This window comes from Caenorhabditis remanei, chromosome IV (assembly GCF_010183535.1).
Source record: "Caenorhabditis remanei strain PX506 chromosome IV, whole genome shotgun sequence".
Classification (NCBI taxonomy): domain Eukaryota; kingdom Metazoa; phylum Nematoda; class Chromadorea; order Rhabditida; family Rhabditidae; genus Caenorhabditis; species Caenorhabditis remanei.
The window spans coordinates 24,025,713-24,043,679 of NC_071331.1; the positions used below are offsets into that span (position 1 = coordinate 24,025,713).

Below are 17,967 nucleotides of genomic sequence, written 5' to 3' on the forward strand. Positions count from 1 at the left end.
TTCCAGATGCTGCAAGAGGAAAGTCTCCGAATGATTGACATTCCAGCCGACGGCGACTGTTTGTATGCATCGATTTCTCATCAATTGCAAGAGGAGGGAATTGAGGTGATTCTGAAGCGATTTTTAAGCGAAAAATGAGCATTTTTTGCTCAAAAATGTCCAAAATCGCTAATTTGCAGCTTAAAAATGGTTAATTTTGGCTTCAAATGACTCAAAATTGCTCATTTTCAGCTTAAAATTACGTATTTTGGCTCAAAATGAGCAATTTTCAGCTAGAAAATGTCTGAAATCGCTCGTTTTTAGCTCAAAACTACCCAAAATTGCTCAATTTTAAGCAAAAAATGACTAATTTTAACTTTGAAACGTCTGAAATTGCTCATTTTCAAACGAAAAATGACCAATTTTGGCTGAAAATGACTGAAAATTGCTCATTTTTCGCTTAAAATGACTCAAAATTAACCATTTTTCATCCATTTTAGGTGAAAAATGAGCAATTTTAACCTTTTTTGGCTCAAAAATCGACATTTCCAGCCAATGTTTGCTTTGAAATGACTCACCAATTTTCTTCCAGATTTCGGTCCGAAAGCTGTAAAAATTGTCAATTTTGAGTAATTTTGAACTGAAATTAGTCATTTTGACGTAAAAATGAGCAATTTTCAGCTAGAAAATGTTGGAAATCGCTCGTTTTTAGCTCAAAATTACTCAAAATGGACAATTTTTCTGCCATTTTAGGTAGAAAATGAGCAATTTTTGCTCAAAAATGTCTGAAATCGCTCGTTTTTAGGTGGAAAATGAGCATTTTCAGCTTAAAAATGGTTAGTTTTGGCTCAAAATGACTCAAAATCCGCTCAATTTCATCTTAAAACGACGTATTTTGGCTCAAAATTAGTCATTTTAAGCAAAAAATGTGCGATTTCAGACGATTTTTTTTCCTTAAAATGACTAATGTTGGCTGAAAATGACTCAAAATTGCTCGTTTTTATGTGAAAAACGAGCATTTTTTCCAATTTTAAGCTCAAAATGACTAATTTTGGCTGAAAATGTCTGAAATCGCTCATTTTTAGACGAAAAATGACCAATTTTGGCCTTTTTTGACTCAAAAATCTACATTTTCAGCTGAAAATGAGCGATTTCAGACATTTTTTAGCTTAAAATGACTAATTTTTTACCGAAAATTCACCAATTTCTTCCAGATTTCCGTGCGAAAACTCCGAAAGAGTTGTGCCCAATACATGCGTGATAACAAAGAGGAATTCGCTCCATTCATCTCGGATGCTGATGTGGGCGGAGTCTCAGCTGGAGCCGATAAGGCGGCCGAATGGGAGACATATCTTCAGGGAGTGGAGAAATGTGCAGATGTGGGCGGAGTCTGGGGTGGAGAACTCGAGTTGAAGGCCGCTTCGTTGATTTATGAGAAGACTATTGTGGTTGGTTTGAGAAATTGGAGGAAAAATGCGAAAATTTGAGAGAAAAATCATGTAATAATGAGCGAAAAACACCTTAAAATAGTGGTTTTTGTCCGATTTTTGATTTTGAAATGTCAAAAATTCAGCTTCCGGTCCGAAAAGTAGAATTAAAATACCACTTTTCACCCCCGAAATGTCTGAAAATCGCAATTTCAGCCTGTTTTTGACATTTTCAAAGTGATGAGATCGTGAAACGCGTCTAAGGCACGCCAGACTCTTGAAAACAGCGAAGAAAACGAGCGTTTGAAGCGACTTCTTGTTTAAAAACGCGCCTAATCAGACTTTTGTCACGGGCCGGCCTAGCAGAGTTGCGCGGAATTCCGGCTTCCGACTTCCGGGCTGTTTTTCACTTCCGACTTCCGTTTTGAAAATTTCACTTCCGACTTCCGGCTTCCGACTTCCGGGCTGTTTTTCACTTCCGACTTCCGACTTCCGTTTTGAAAATTTCACTTCCGACTTCCGACTTCCGTTTTGAAAATTTCACTTCCGACTTCCGACTTCCGTTTCGAAAATTTTACTTCCGACTTCCGTCATTCCATAATTGTGGAATTTCCGAAAAGTACATCTCGCAGAAATACATGGAAAAATGGTCTACAAGAACAGAAAATAGGCTTTTCTTCAGCCAAAAACTAATTTTTCACTGATTTTCGCGAATTTTATGAACTTTTTCTCTTGGAGTTTTTGAATCTTTGTGAAAAAATCTACTTCCGACTTCCGGCTTCCGACTTCCGACTTCCGGGCGTTTTTTCACTTCCGCCTTCCGGCTTCCGACTTCCGTTTTCAAAAATTTACTTCCGGCTTCCGGCTTCCGACTTCCGGATTAGAAATTTTACTTCCGGCTTCCGACTTCCGGATTAGAAATTTTACTTCCGGCTTCCGACTTCCGACATCCGTTTTTGAAAAAATCACTTCCGCGCAACTCTGGCAGCTAGAAAAAAAATTGACGTTTTCATCTGGAAAACGCCAACTTTCTGCCAATTTCAGAGTTATTTCAGCTGTTTTGACCAATTTCAACCCAAAAATGAACAATTTTTAGTCTGAAAATATCAATTTACTCACGAAAAATGAAGATTTACTAACGTTTTTCCACTTTTGAATCGGGTTCGGGCCTTTAGGAACAGCTTTGCATTATGAAACCCTTTTTGATCATAGTTGTCAAGGCCCGGCCCGGGCCGGGCCGGGCCGGGCCTTGTCGGCGAAATCAGGGCCGGGCTTAAGGCCCGGGCAAATTGGCGCGAAAGTCAAATTTTCAAATTTTTTCAAATTTTTTGAATTTTTTTGAATTTTTTCGCGAAAAAGTCAAATTTTCGACTATCAGTCAGAATTAGAAGAAATTCTGAAAAATAGTCAAAAATGGACACATTTCCGATGAAAAATTGAAAAAATTTCGAGAAAAAAAATTGGGAAAAAAAGGGTCATTTTTTGAAGCCGGGCCGGGCCTTGACAACTATGTTTTTGATATCTATTTCGAAACCTCCCTCATCATTCCATTTTCTAGTCATAATCTCCTCATCACTCCATTTTGTGGGGAACTCACGGACACAGATTAATCACACACTTACTTCTCTTATCATTTCTAATTCTGCTGTAATTCTGTTGCACAAAGTATCGAATTGGGTAGACCGGCCATGCGGAATGCACGTTTTATTGTACTCTTTTGGTTTTCTGACTGAAAATTAGTGAACATCTGGATATCCGGATGCACAGACACGCCGACATCGTTTTCTTACAATTTTTCACGACGAAAAACCGGTTTTTTATTGGAAAAATGTGAAAAAAACTGAAAATGTCCGCAAGACAAACCGACGCACAGACGGAAAACTCTAGCTTTTTAAGCTATTTTCGAGTTAAATTTGAATTTTTCATGCAACAAACTGGATTTCCAGCTCAAAACGTTAAAATCCGAATTTCTAGGTTGAAAAGCGATCGAAACTCGAGTTTACAGCTCAAAAATTGACTTTTCGGCGGTGAAAATTCAATGTTTAACGCATTTTAAATCTGAAAAATTAAAAAAAAACCCGTTTAAAATCAGGACAAACCGACGCACAGACAGAAAAGCCCAGTTTTTGGTGGGTTTTTCGCTGAAGACTTGAATTTTTAGCTCAAAAAATGTGAAAAATGCTTATTTTTCAGTTATTTTAGACTCATTTTTACCCATTTCCAGGTCTACCGCGTCTCCGGCGGCACCTACAAAATCGGTGAGCAGTTCTCATCGCCTCGGGACCGCCCACTTCGTCTCGTCTACCTTCGACACGCCTATCATCTCGGAGAACATTATAATTCGACGTGTTATTATTAGGACTCTTTTTCCTCTTGATTTTGATGTAAAAATTGTGTTTTTTGTCTGGAAATTGATCGAAAATTTGATTTTTTAGGCTTAAAATTGGGTTTTCTAGCTCTTAAACTCACTTTTTCGTGTTAAAAACGGCATTTTTGGCTCAAAAACTCAAAATTTCGCCCAAACTCTGCTTTTTTTTGCATTTTTTTTAGCTGAAATTCTGAAATTCGGATTTCCAGTTCAAAAATTCAAATTTCAATAGATTTTTTAATTTAAAATCCGAATTTTCGTCTCGGAAATTCAATTTTGGACATTCAACCAAGTTTCTAGCTCAAAAACTGAATTTGCGGCTCTGAAAACTCACTGAATCAATTTTTATTGCCAAAAATTCAATTTCCACCTCCAAAAACCCCATTTTCCCCATCTTAAAACTCAAAAGGGGCGTTGCCTGGTATACATATGGGCGGAGTCTACCGGAATTTCAAAAATCGCTTTTCTCACAGAAAAACCAACTTTTTCATTAGAAAATTCAATTTTTCTCTCTAAAATCACATTTTTCCATCAAAAAACCCAACTTTTCAGCCTAAAAATTCAATTTCCACCTCCAAAACCACAATTTTTTCCCGATTTAAAACCCAAATTTCTCCGTTTTTTCCTATAAAATTGCCACTATTTTAGTTTGTATTTATTATAATTTTTGCTTATTTTACTTCCTCAATCGTGGTTTTTCTGATTTCTCATTTTCTGCTCTTTGTCTGAAAATTCTTTCATAATTTTTATGTTCTTTCTCTCTCCCCGTTTACCACCACTCCCTTATCACCCCATGTTTCATTTATTCATTTCATTTCATTTCGTGTCGATTTTCACACGTAAAGTGTCAATTCTCTCCACACATTTTCAGATTATTTTCAGTAATCTTGAGAGGCGTCGCGTTTTGATAAGGAATTATAGATAAAAGAGTGGGGAGGATTGATATCAAAATGGAGGAGCATTACTTTTACTACGCTCACTTTTGCCTTTTTGTCATCATGCGGCGATTTTTATGTTTTTTTTTGGGTTTTTGGGTGGTTTTTGGGGAGTTTTTGCGACATCTGGACATAACCGGAACCCGGAAATGATCTGCTTTACCCTTTTGGACATCTGGACATTCCGGAGGTCGGGACAGATGTGTACCGTTATTCTCAGAATAATGATTCTGTAGTTCTGGGAAGAATAGACAATGGTTGGCAGGGTGCCAAGAATTTTTACTTTTATTTGTCGTATCTTTCAATATGAACCGCGACGCGCGCACGCAACGCGACCCGGAAAAAATTCGAATCCGTGTAGTCCTCTCGGACAAGATTTCTGTTCAATTTCTCTTTTCCTCATTTTTTTTCCATTTATATCGCGGGAACATTGGAAACAGCTTCAGCCAATTACAGCCAATAATTAGAATAATTGTGAATTGTTTTAATTTTATCAAAATTTTAGATTTCAGCTTAAATCACTGACCATTTATGGAAAATAACTTGAAATAGGATTTGTGAAACAGTAAAAAAATACATTTCGTCAGTTTTTATTACTCTACTCATGTACTGCTCTCCTCTGAAACAGTTTCGAGACAGCTGGAAACCGGGACTTTTCGAAACCATGGTGTTGAAATGCCGCCATGGTAGAAAATCTTGTCCGAGAGGAGTACGCGGCCAAACTCCTCCACGAAGGCTCATTTTCCCTAACAAGTTAATCATGATTATACTTTTCTGAACCGCAATATTGCGCTGATTTCAAAAATATTAAATTTATCAGTTTCGAACAAAATATGACTGAGTTACAACAGAAAATGTGAATTTTCAAAAAAAAAATTGATTTTTTTTGTCGAAAAAAAATTTGTCGAAACTCTGTAACTTTTTTCACTTTCATCGTATTGACCTGGTTTTAGGCTTAAAATATTGGAAATTTTCAGTTCTATTTGAAAAATTTCAAAAATCTCCGCTTTTTTACCTAAATTCCCTGATTTCAACCGATCTTAGCCGATCTTAAACGATCTCAAGGGATTGTCCCCTTAAAATGACCATAACTCTTTAGGGAGTGTCCGTACAAAAAAGTTTTCAACTACAAAAATGATCCTTATAAAGTTTGGCACATTTTTGTAGTTGACAACTTTTTGGTAGCTTCAAAAAGTAAAGAGATACGGTAGGGAGAGAGACGCAGAGAAGGTAGAGTGTCTCGTTGTCTGCGTCTCTCTTCAAAGCGTTATATCTCAAGACTGAACGGTGTTATTGAAAAGTTGTCAACTAGAAATATGATCTACTTGAAATTTCCAATATTTCGTTAGTTGATAACTTTTTTCTAGCTCCGCCCCTTTTTGAGATACATCGCCGTGAAGTGGGAGACGCAGAGAAGCTAGAGTGTCTCGCTGTCTGCGTCTCTCCTCAACTTCAAAGCGTTTTATCTCAAGACTGAGCGGTGCTATTAAAAAGTTGTCAACTATAAAAATGGAGCTCTACATTTGATCTATAATTTTCATTAAAAATCTACTTGATGGGACAATAAATATAACCATGACACACTCTCAAAGTTGGTCAATTTCAACTGAAAAATACCGAACTGTAAATCTCTTTGCGATTTCCGCCATTATTTCAGCCTGATTCTCAATCCCCGACGCATTTTTCTTACTGTTTTCAGCAAATTTCATTCAATTTCAGCCAAAAAAATGAGGGCTCTTCTACCCCTCATACTGATCTCATTAGCTGCTCTGATTCCTGTTTCAAATGGATATTCAAAATATACAGATCCCATTCAAATCATGAAACCCGATGAGGTCAGTTTAATAGGGACGGTTTCGAAACGGAATAGTTGCGAAACGTCTTTTTTTTTCCAAAAATCGCCGTTTCGGTAGTTTTGACGGTTTTAAAACTAGCTGAAAGTTGCGAAATGTCGCAAAAAAGTTGCAAAACGTCTCTCTCATTTCCAGAACGGTGTGTACGCCTACGATATGCTGGTCGCCAAGAAGTTAACAATGTCCTACAATAACGATAATCCGGCGAAACACGCGACACCTGTCGACTATCATTATGAAGCGGTTGGTTTTCCTGAAATTTTCAGACAAAAAACTCTAAATTTTCAGCAAAATTGGACAAAACGAGACCCGAATCAGCTGGTGGATTGTTTCGCGAGTTACGAGTTCAACCCTCACTCAAGTCCAATCGATGAGAACGCAATGACGGATGTACTGGTGGCCGATGGGTTGCACAAGAGGGTTATCACGATTAATGGGGATATGTGAGTTGCGAAATGGGGTTGCGAAACGTCCAATACCCGGAGATTGAGGTCCAGAACCCTCTGAAAACCTTGAAATCGCATGACAACCGGTTTTGGGACGTTCTGAAACCGAGACGTTTCGCAACTTTTTAAATGTGTGAGACATTTCAAAACCGTGAAGCACGTCTTGAAAAAATCCACTGTTTCAAGGGTAAAATTTGACCCAAAAAGAAAGGTTTCTTGAGAAAGTTGCGAAACGTCCTGGTCGCAGTTTTAAAACGGCACAGTTCCTTGTTTTAGATTGACAAAGGGTCGTTTTGAAACCGAGACGTTTCAGAACCGCGTTAAAGTTCCTTGTTTCAGGGGGAAATGTGATCTGACAAATGAGGTTTTTTTGAGAATGGTTGCGAAACGTCCTGGTTGCAAAACAAAATAGTTTCAAAACGTCTCGGACTCAATTTTGATTTCAGAACATTTTGAAAACCATTTTTATAGATTTTTCAAAATAAGGTCATTTTAAAACCAGTAGGTTGCGAAATGGGGGGAGAACGGTGGCGAAACGTCCAATTCCCGGAGATTGAGGTCACATGACAACCGGTTTTAGGACGTTCTGAAACCGAGACGTTCTGAAACCGAGACGTTTCGCAACTTTCTCAAAAAACCCACTTTTTGTTTTTGAGTCAAATTTCCCTCCTGAAACAGTGAATTTTTGGCGGTTTTGAAACGTCTTACACACTTTGCAACTGTGTTCCGTTTTAAAACGATGACCAAAGGACACTTGGCAACTTTTTTTTCAAAAAACTCACCGTTTTGGTCAAATTTCCCGCTTGCGGTTTTGAAATGTCTCATAACTGCGGTTTCGAAACGTACTGGTTTTAAAATGACCGTATTTTTTGAAAAATCTATAAAAATGGTTTGGAAGCCTTCCTGAAATCAAAATTGAGTCCGAGACGTTTTGAAACTGTTGCGTTTTATAACCGGGACGTTTCGCAACCATTCTCAACAAAACCAAGGAATTTTTGGCCGTTTGGAAACGTCTCGGTTTCAAAACGCCCCCAATTTTATTGTAATGAAATTTTGCAACTGTGTGCCGTTTTAAAACTGCTACCAGGACGCTTCGCAACTTTTGCAAAAAACCCACTTTTTTGGTCAAATTTTACCCTGAAACAGCGAATTTTAACAGGATTGTAAATTTCTAACGTTCTTAACGGTTGCAAAGCGTCTGAATTTCACACAGACGTCTGGAAACCGTTTCAAAACGTCCGAAACTTTCAAAAAAGTTGCGAAATGTCTCATTTTCCAAAAATACCAAATTTTCCCCCTGAAACCGGCTCTGAAACGTCCCAGTGCCCCTCAGGTCACTTTACAACTGTGTGCCGGTTTAAAACTATGCGACTCTATGCAACCGTTTTCAAAAAAACCGTCTTTTTCCGATCTCAAATCAAATTTCTCAAAAAACCCACTTTTTTGGTCAAATTTCCCCCTTGAAACAGCGAATTTTTGGTGGTTTTGAAACGTCTTGGACACTTTGCAACTGTGTGCCGTTTTAGAACTGCGACCAGGACGTTTCGCAACTTTTTTCAAAAAATCAGAAAAGAACCGAAATTTCTGCAGGCCTGGCGCCCCGATCGTGGTCCCCTACATGTCAGAAGTGTGGATTCGTGTCACCAATGCGATTCTGATGGACTCGATGACAATCCACGTACACGGAATCGACAAACACGGAATGTGGTTCATGGATGGAGTGGCGTTCGTCCAACAGTGCCCAATTCAGAGTACCAATCGATTCGAATATCGATTTATTGCTGATAATAAGGGAACTCATTGGTATCACGGACACATGCAGACAGATAGAGGAGATGGAATTGCTGGCGGTAATTAAGGGGTAAATAGGAGCAATTAATTTTGAAAATTTCTTCCAGGCTTCATCGTTATCGATGAAAACGACAGGACGGTACCAACACTCGATGACCGTCAGCGTATTACTCCATCCCGTGAATATTTCATCCTGTTGCAGGTAGAGCACACTTGCTTAGTCCAAAAATTTGAAATTTTCAAAAAAAAAAAAAGGTTTTTTCAGGACTGGGCGACAAAAGTGGGTGAGGAGGCGTGGATGCAGTTGGAGGATAAGACAATGAAATGGATGTACGGATACGATGACTTCACTAAATGTTGGGAGCCGACGAGAACTTCTGATGGAGGTAAAAAGATACTTTTTTCAAAAAAAAATTTTTTCGAAAATTTTTTTGTCTTAAACTCAAATACTTCTTCATTGATCATAAATTCGATGCAATATTCGTGATCTCCATGCAATTTCCGAAAATTTGAGCCCCATATCGACGTATTTCGGGTTACTTGGTTTTTTGGCCACGCGGCGCGGTCAAAAATTAAAGTTGACGGAATATAGTCGATATGGGGCTCAAAATTTTGGAAATTTCATGGAGATCACGAATCTGGTAATTTTAAGATGTAAAATGCAGAAAAATGCAAATTTTCAAAAATTCAAAAAAATTTTTTTGAATTTTTGTTTTTCAATAAATTGTAATAAATTGAGGTCTAGCTTCTAAATAACAGAACTTTTTGATCTCCATGGAATTTCCGAAATTTTGAGCCCCATATCGACGTTTTTCGAGTAATTTCTATTTTCGGCCACGCGTCGCGTGCGCGCGGCGCGGTCAATAATTAAAGTTGACGGAATATAGTCGATATGGGGCTCAAAATTTTGGAAATTTCGTGGAGATCACGAATCTGGTAATTTTAAGATGTAAATCGCAGAAAAATGCAAATTTTCAAAAATTTCAAAAAAAAAAATTTTCAAACTTTTTTTGTCTTAAACTGTTTCAGATCGATTTTTTCTCATTTTTTTAAAACTTTTTTAAAATCTATTTGCCTTTCAGGAAACGTCGGTGGCGCCGTGCCGATATCTGCAATCCTTCTGAATAACAAGGGATGGTATGACCATGAAATTGTGAAGACACAACCATTCAACTTGCCGTTGGACCGGTTCAAGATTAATGCCAGTGAGTTTTTGGTGCTGAAATTGGCTGAAAATATGATTTTAATGCGAAAACCATTAAGATAATTAGGATTTGAAAATTTGAAAAAAAAAAGTTTTTTGAAATTTTTGAAAAAATTTTTTTGGAACATATGGTATACCGTCATGGGCGGTCCAAATGTTTCAGAATTTAGAGGATATTGTAGCAAATTTCATACGCTTTCAGAATATAACAACAACTTTTATATAGGTCTCCAAGGAAAAAAGATATGACACGTTTAAGAAAATTTTTTTTGAATTTTACAATTTTTAAGACTCATAACTTTTTAAGGAGGGGTCTTACTACCTTCTAAATGTAGTCTTTGATTTTTTTACAAAATGCATTAAATCTGAAATTTCGAAAGTTATTTTGAGCCCAGTACCATAACTTTGAAAAATGAAAAAATTTTCAAAAAAAAATGTTTGCAGAATCTGAAAAATGTCTCATAACTTTTCAGGGATCTGTTCTACAAGAAAATGTTTAATTACAAAAATGTAGTCCTTAATTTTCTCTACAAAACACACTAAATTTGAAACTCTGAAAGCTATTTTGGGCGCCGTGGCATAACCTTGAAAAATAAAATTTTCAAAAATTTTTAAAATTTTTTTCTAATTAATTAATTATTAATTTTCAGCCGAAGACATCCTGTTCCGTATAGTCAATGGAGGTGTTGCTCAGGAGCTCATGCTCTACGTAGAGGGTCATCAAATGACCGTAGTCGCCGCGGACGGCGATGAAGTGGTGCCGATGAATGTGAGCATTAAAAATTTTTTTTTCTGAAAATCGTAAATTTTCTTTAAAATTTTTTTTTGAAATTTCCAGGTCGACCGCCTCATAGTGTTCCCCGGCGAGCGGTACGACATCCTTATCAAGGGACTGGCCACGCCCACTAAAAAAAGCTACCGTATCCAGGTGGAGACTATTCAGAGATACTTTTTCGACTGGAAAGAGATTCCGATTGTTTATGGATTCGGATTCATTGAATATCAGGTGGATGGATTGACGGAGGATAAGACTGCGCGTGAGTTTCAGACAAGAAAAATCTCGGAATTTTTTTGCTCAAGGGTAATTAAGGGCAATTAAAGGCAATTAACTAATTAGGATCATATTTCCAGTCAAATATGATTAGTGTTTAAAACGAGCAAAAAAAAATTCAGACATTTTTTTTTGCTCATGGGTAATTAAGAGCAATTAACTAATTAAGATATTCAATCATTAGGATGTCATTTCCAGATAAAACAGCGCGTGAGTTCCAGACAATTTTTCTGAAGGGTAATTAAGTGCAATTAAATAATTAAGGTTTAATTGTTAATTAAGTATAAATAAGACCCCGCGTGATTTCAAAGTAATTAATATCAATTAACTAATTTAGTTGTCACTTTCAGCGTATTTGTTTTTGCTCAAAGGTAATTAAGAGCAATTAAGTAATTGAGATCTCTTTTCCAGTTTAGTGAACTATAAATAAGACCGCGTTAGTTTCAGGCAAAAAATCTTTTTACATTTCCTTTGCTCTAGGGTAATTAAGAGCAATTATCTAATTAAGACCTCAATTTCCAGCCAATTTGATGCACCCGGAATGCACGGCAATCAATAAATGCAAGGTTCTTAATTGCCCGTTCCAAAAATGGACGGCCCAACCGAATTTCACATGTATCTCCTATGACACTTTGGAGAATCCGTATCCCGAGAAAATTGAGAAGGAAATTTTGCAGGCGGAAGCGTTTAATGGGGGCTTTGAGGTAATTGGGGTAATTAAGGGTAATTAAGTGGACACACTTTTCCAGGAGCACTTCATCAACATGCACCACGACTCTCAAATGGATCAATTCTTATTCCAGTTCCCATGGGGGATACCGTACTACCATCAGGATGATATGTCAACGATTTCGAGGGTAATTAAGAGTAATTAAGAGTAATTAACTAATTGCCAACTCAAAAAATCGAAATTTTTGGACTATTTTGGGTCCAGAGGACGTTTTGAAAACAAAAAAATTATCCGGTTGCGAAACGCCTCGGTTTTTCGCTCAGGGACGTTTCGAAACCGAAAATTAGGACGTTTCGAAACCGAAAATTTCAGAATTGAGACATTTAGCAATCGTTTCGTAACCAGGCGTCTCGAAATGTTACGTTTTTCAAATTGTGAACTTCGGGACGTTTCGCAACCGGACATTTAACAACCTTGACATTTTGACATCAGACATTTCGGACGTTTCGAAATGTCCCGGTTGCATAACGTCCCATTTCGAATCGCTTATTAACACGGCACACGTCTCACTACCGCGCTCTACCGAAATCGAAGTATGGTCATTTCAATGGAGCGCAGTTGTAACAACTGTGAAAACTTTCTCGGTTCTAAACCGTCCCAGTGGTTTTAAAACGTCCCTATTCGAACCGCTTATTAACACGGCACACGTCTTACTACCGCGCTCTAACGAAACGCCCTTAAAAATGTCTCTTTTTCTCTGAGTCTCTCGATTTCGCACACTCTTTTCATTGGTTTCGATAGAGCGCTGTTGTAAAAACTGTGCTTTCCTAATTCTAGAAAACTTTCTCGGTTCTAAACCGTCCCAGTGGTTTCAAAACGTCCCCCTCCCGTTTTCAGGCATGCGAAGACACCGCATGTGCCAACAACTCGTCCTCCGATCTCGACACCACATGCCGTTGCTTCTACAATCTGGAGCACAAACTCAACAACATTGTCCAAATAACTCTCTACAATATGGGTCTCGGCGGGGCGATGGGCACCGGTTACGCCCATCCGTTCCATCTACACGGTCATCACTTTTACGTGATGAAAGTGGGATGGCCGACGTACAATGAGACAGGATTCATTGATCAAATGAATCAGGATATCGATTGTGATGGACCCGATGTGAGTTGTAATGGGAAGAAGTGGAGGAAGAAGGAGTGGTTGGGCGGAGCGTTGGAGGGAATGAATGTGAAGAATCCGACGAAGAGGGATACGATCACGTTGCCGGTTGGAGGATATATCACTATAAGGTTGGTTTTGGGGGACATTTTTTCGCTTAAAATCGATAGTTTTGAAGAAAAATCGCATTTTCTGAAGGAAAATCAGTGTTTTAGGAGTAAATAGCATACTTGCAAACCGGGCCGGCTCGTAACTCGCTTCAAACTCAATATTATGAGCTCAAAAATACACCAAAATGTAGATCTCAGCGAGTTCTATGTCCTTGACTTACTACGGACCGAATGGCTGTTCGTTAATGTACCGCGGGCCGGGCTAGAAAGGCTTATTTGGCCATTTTCGCGTTTTTTGGCACTTTTTCCCGGCCTGCGGTGCATTAACGAATAGCCATCCGGCCCGTAGTAGGTCACGGACATAGAACTCGCTGAGATCTACATTTTGGTATATTTTTGAGCTCATAATATTGAGTTTGAAGCGAGTTACGCGGCGGCTCGTGTTTGCAAGTATGCTAAATAATCACTGAAAAACAGCCTAAAATCGCACATCAGGTTACGGTTTTTCCAATTCTGTGCATTTTTGCGTCAAATCCAGGCTTGGTCGAGAAAAACTTTTCGGGAAAATCGAGAACGAAAAAATTTCTCGAAATTTTTTTTCGGGAAATCGAGTACTCGAAATTTTTCTCGAATTTTTTTTTCGGGAAAATCGAGAATTTTCGAGAAATTCGAGAATTTTGTCAAACTGACTTCAAATGACTTAAAAATAACTATTTTTCGATAGATTTTATTTTTATTCATTAATGTATACTTGGTTTCACAGTTCGAGATTGGTACCCCATCAATTAAACGTTTTGCTGGAGAAACATCAGTTTCGAAAAACTTTCAGCACTCAATAGTTTTCTATTTTGGAGCACCGTTAATGAAAATTGAGAAGTATTTTGTTCAAAAACAACAAAAAATCGGTTGAAACCCTGTAAAAATAAATGGAAAATTTCGAACTTTTGAATATTACTGTTACAAAAAATTTCCCGATTTTCTCGAAATTTTTCGGGAAATTTCCCGTCGGGAAAAATTCCCGAAAATTTTTTTCGAGAAAATTCCCGGTCGGGAAAAATTCTCGAAAAAATGTTTCGGGAAAATTCTCGTCGGGAAATTTTCCCGAAAAAAGTCGGGAAAACCGAGAAATCGAGTATCCCGATTTCCCGACCTCGACCAAGCCTGGTCAAATCGGATGTACTGTGAAAAAATTAAGGTTTCGCAAGGAAATGCAAGTGCGGCAGAGAGTTGTGGGCGGAGCTTAAACTGCAAACCAATAAAATTTCCAGCTGTATATTCGCACATTTTTCATGCTTAATCAATTAAAACACGAATTTATCTTGAAATTCAGTGTTGCTTGTTGAAAAAGAAGCTGGAGTTCCACCACTTGCAGTCTAAGCTCCGCCCACAACTCCCTGCCGCTCTTGCGTTTCGGCCCAACTTCACTTTTTTCACAGCATTCCGGATTTTTTTTTCATAAATTCCGGAAAATTCGGACAGAAACCAATGAAATCAGAGGAAAATTCAGAAATTCCGGTGATAATTTTTCAAAGACCGGGCCTGATTATACTTTTCTGAATCCCCGAGTCACACTGATTCTAAAAATATATAAAAATTTTGGGATTAGGATTGAATTTTCCACAGTTTTTAGGCTCTTTACCGTGAAAAATCACTTTAAAGTCAGTTTTTTGGATACTGGCGCGCCATTTACGCGTTTTCAAAGCTCCAAAATGTGCTGAGAGCGACGGTTTCATGCTAAGCTTTTCCAGATTCCGTGCGACAAACCCCGGCTGGTGGTTCGCCCATTGTCACCTGGAACTCCATCTGATGGGCGGTACCGGGTACGCGTACAGAGTGGGTAACCACAATGAGATCTACATGCCGCCTGACAACTTCCCCAAGGATTGTGGCGTGTTTAAAGTGAATAAATTGCCGGAATTACGTTTGCCAACTCAGAATTCTACAGTAATCTCTAGATTTATGTTTTTGAGTTTATGGATGGTGTTGGTTATTAATTGGTTTTTGAATTTTTAAATTAGACAATTATTGATTTATTATACATGATGCTATTGACATAATCATTCTATGAATTCGTTTGTATTATCCTTCTCTGTCTTCCAATTTCGACGGATCTTCACTTTCAGCCGTTTTATTTGTGTAGCATTGTCGCTTTACACTTATCGATTCTCCATCTCCGCTCTGAAATTATTTCACATTTCATTTTCAGCTATATCCACTGTATCCTCACCTGTAGTTATGCCAGCTCCAACGCAGCCAACTGTCCGTCGAATTCTTGTGTCATCGATGTGCGTCCGAGAGGTCCCAGCCAAGCATGAATTATCCAATTGAGCCATTAAACGAGTCACGTGAACCTCCATTATGGCTTCGTTCGTGCTTCGAAACTCTTTTCCGCCTTAAATAATCATTTTTAGACACACCTCTAATCACCGGAAAATGAAACAAATATGTTTCATATTGAAAACCTTTCGCTAAAAACGGAGAAACCTATGCTTTACTACTTGAAATTTGGCTTATTACAAAACTAGATAATGCGGGCGCTGTTATTGCTAAAAACGCATGCCCGGGTTGCAATAACTTTCTTGCGTCTCATTGGCCGCCTCCGCCCCTTTTTGTGGACTAACTTTTCAAAACGCACCGTGTTCATCTGATTGAATTCCTCCAGTTTCCAGTTGCTTCATCAGCTGCATTCCTTCTGCTTTGTCTTCGTCTTCACCGTTCTATATTTTTAATCCTTAATTCGCTCATAAATCTAATCACCGGATCATTCCGCGTGGATGTAATCATTGCGAATTGTGCGTGCAGAACCTACTCCTAAACGCATGGAACAGTAGACTAGCCACTGATCCGGAGTCGTTCCTAAGGACACGCGTGCGAAGACCTCCCGTAAGAGGATCTCCGACTTTGCGAACAGAGTTCGCGTATTTTCTGGGCGTACAGAACCTACTCCTAAACGCATGGAACAGTAGACTAGCCACTGATCCGGAGTCATTCCTAAGGGCACGCGTGCGAAGACCTCTCGTAAGAGGATCTCCGACTTTGCGAACAGAGTTCGCGTATTTTCTGGGCGTACAGAACCTACTCCTAAACGCATGGAACAGTAGACTAGCCACTGATCCGGAGTCGTTCCTAAGGGCACGCGTGCGAAGACCTCTCGTAAGAGGTTCTCCGACTTTGCGAACAGAGTTCGTCTTATTTTCTGGGCGTACAGAACCTACTCCTAAACGCATGGAACAGTAGACTAGCCACTGATCCGGAGTCATTCCTAAGGGCACGCGTGCGAAGACCTCTCGTAAGAGGTTCTCCGACTTTGCGAACAGAGTTCGCCTTATTTTCTGGGCGTACAGAACCTACTCCTAAACGCATGGAACAGTAGACTAGCCACTGATCCGGAGTCGTTCCTAAGGGCACGCGTGCGAAGACCTCCCGTAAGAGGATCTCCGACTTTGCGAACAGAGTTCGTCTTATTTTCTGGGCGTACAGAACCTACTCCTAAACGCATGGAACAGTAGACTAGCCACTGATCCGGAGTCGTTCCTAAGGGCACGCGTGCTAAGACCTCTCGTAAGAGGTTCTCCGACTTTGCGAACAGAGTTCGCCTTATTTTCTGGGCGTACAGAACCTACTCCTAAACGCATGGAACAGTAGACTAGCCACTGATCCGGAGTCGTTCCTAAGGGCACGCGTGCGAAGACCTCTCGTAAGAGGTTCTCCGACTTGCGAACAGAGTTCGCGTATTTTCTGGGCGTACAGAACCTACTCCTAAACGCATGGAACAGTAGACTAGCCACTGATCCGGAGTCGTTCCTAAGGGAACGCGTGCGAAGACCTCTCGTAAGAGGATCTTCGGCATCAAAAAAAGCTAGAGCGATTGTTGTAGACACTCATCATAGCCTTTTTCTTCAAGTTTTCGAGAACTATTGACGTCGGTTCTGAAAAATGTGAATGTTGTAAGACATTTGGGAAGAAACAAGAAAGATGATAAGAAAACAAAAGAGACAGTGAACATGAGATTAAAAAGCAGCCGAGAGCAAAAAAGTAGCAAAAACGGATATCAGAGGAGAAAAAACAACAGAACTTCAACGATTTAAAGCAAAAATGCAAAGTGTTCGGCTACAATGAGTATCGATCTACAAGAATATTTTATTTCAAAACTTTGCAGCCGACAAAAAGAGTTAAAGAAGCGGAACTCGGACGAAAACTCAAAGAATCGTGACAAAATGGGAAAAATTAGGAAAAAAAAAGGTAAAATTTGAGTGATTTCCAGTAAATTTCCACAAAAACGTTGATAATCGCTGGATTTATCGAAACGAATCGAGTATTTACGGCAAAACTCGATTGACACATTTCTACACCAAAAACATCGATTTTTATAGCAAAATAACGCTTAAAATTTCAAAAAACTTGCTGAAAAGTGAGTTTTCAAACAAAAATCGATTGAAAATGAGAAAACACGAGAAAACGCTCCAATACTTACAGCATCGCTCATCAGGCATTTCTAGACTAAAATTATCGATTTTTGAACTAAAAAAACGTTGAAAATCTCGAAAAACTGGTTCAAACACAATTTTTTATGGAAAAATCAGTCTTAAATGAAGAAAAAAACATGAGAAACGGTCAAAAACTAGATAAATATCGATTTAAATATTTCTACGCGAAAATCTTCGATTTTTATACCAAAAGAACGCTCACATCATCAAAAACCTGCTGAAAAATGAGTTTCTGTACGAAAAATCTTCTGAAAATGGAAAAAATGCGTGGAAAACACTCCAAAACTTGACAATATCGCTCTTCACACATTCTAGACCAAAATCAACGATTTTTATACCAAAGTAACGCTGAAAACCTCGAAAAACAATTTAAAAACTAAGATTTTTATTAAAAAACACTCAAAAACTCGAAAAAATAACAAAAAACCATTGAAAATTAAATTTGGCGCCTGAAACGAGAAACGCGCCATGCTTTTTGAAGG

General features: G+C 38.7%; 2 protein-coding genes across 2 annotated transcripts; one reads left to right on the forward strand and one right to left on the reverse strand.

Moving 5' to 3' along the window:
* Nucleotides 1–6,436: 6,436 nt before the first annotated feature.
* GCK72_016031 (uncharacterized protein) lies at nucleotides 6,437–14,992 on the forward strand (the record flags this gene model as incomplete). The annotated part of the gene is made up of 14 exons (XM_053731275.1): nucleotides 6,437–6,544; nucleotides 6,698–6,805; nucleotides 6,851–7,005; nucleotides 8,599–8,858; nucleotides 8,907–9,001; nucleotides 9,065–9,185; nucleotides 9,882–10,004; nucleotides 10,654–10,772; nucleotides 10,842–11,040; nucleotides 11,577–11,758; nucleotides 11,804–11,911; nucleotides 12,622–13,019; nucleotides 14,747–14,897; nucleotides 14,954–14,992. The coding sequence occupies 14 exons, from the start codon at nucleotides 6,437–6,439 to the stop codon at nucleotides 14,990–14,992; spliced, it is 2,166 nt and encodes a 721-aa protein (XP_053586047.1).
* Nucleotides 14,993–15,126: 134 nt separating this feature from the next.
* Nucleotides 15,127–16,497, reverse strand: GCK72_016032 (uncharacterized protein; the record flags this gene model as incomplete). Its single annotated transcript, XM_053731276.1, has 5 exons — nucleotides 15,127–15,176; nucleotides 15,226–15,390; nucleotides 15,634–15,705; nucleotides 15,808–16,215; nucleotides 16,350–16,497. 5 exons carry the CDS (start codon nucleotides 16,495–16,497, stop codon nucleotides 15,127–15,129), a joined length of 843 nt encoding a protein of 280 aa, XP_053586048.1.
* Nucleotides 16,498–17,967: the final 1,470 nt, after the last annotated feature.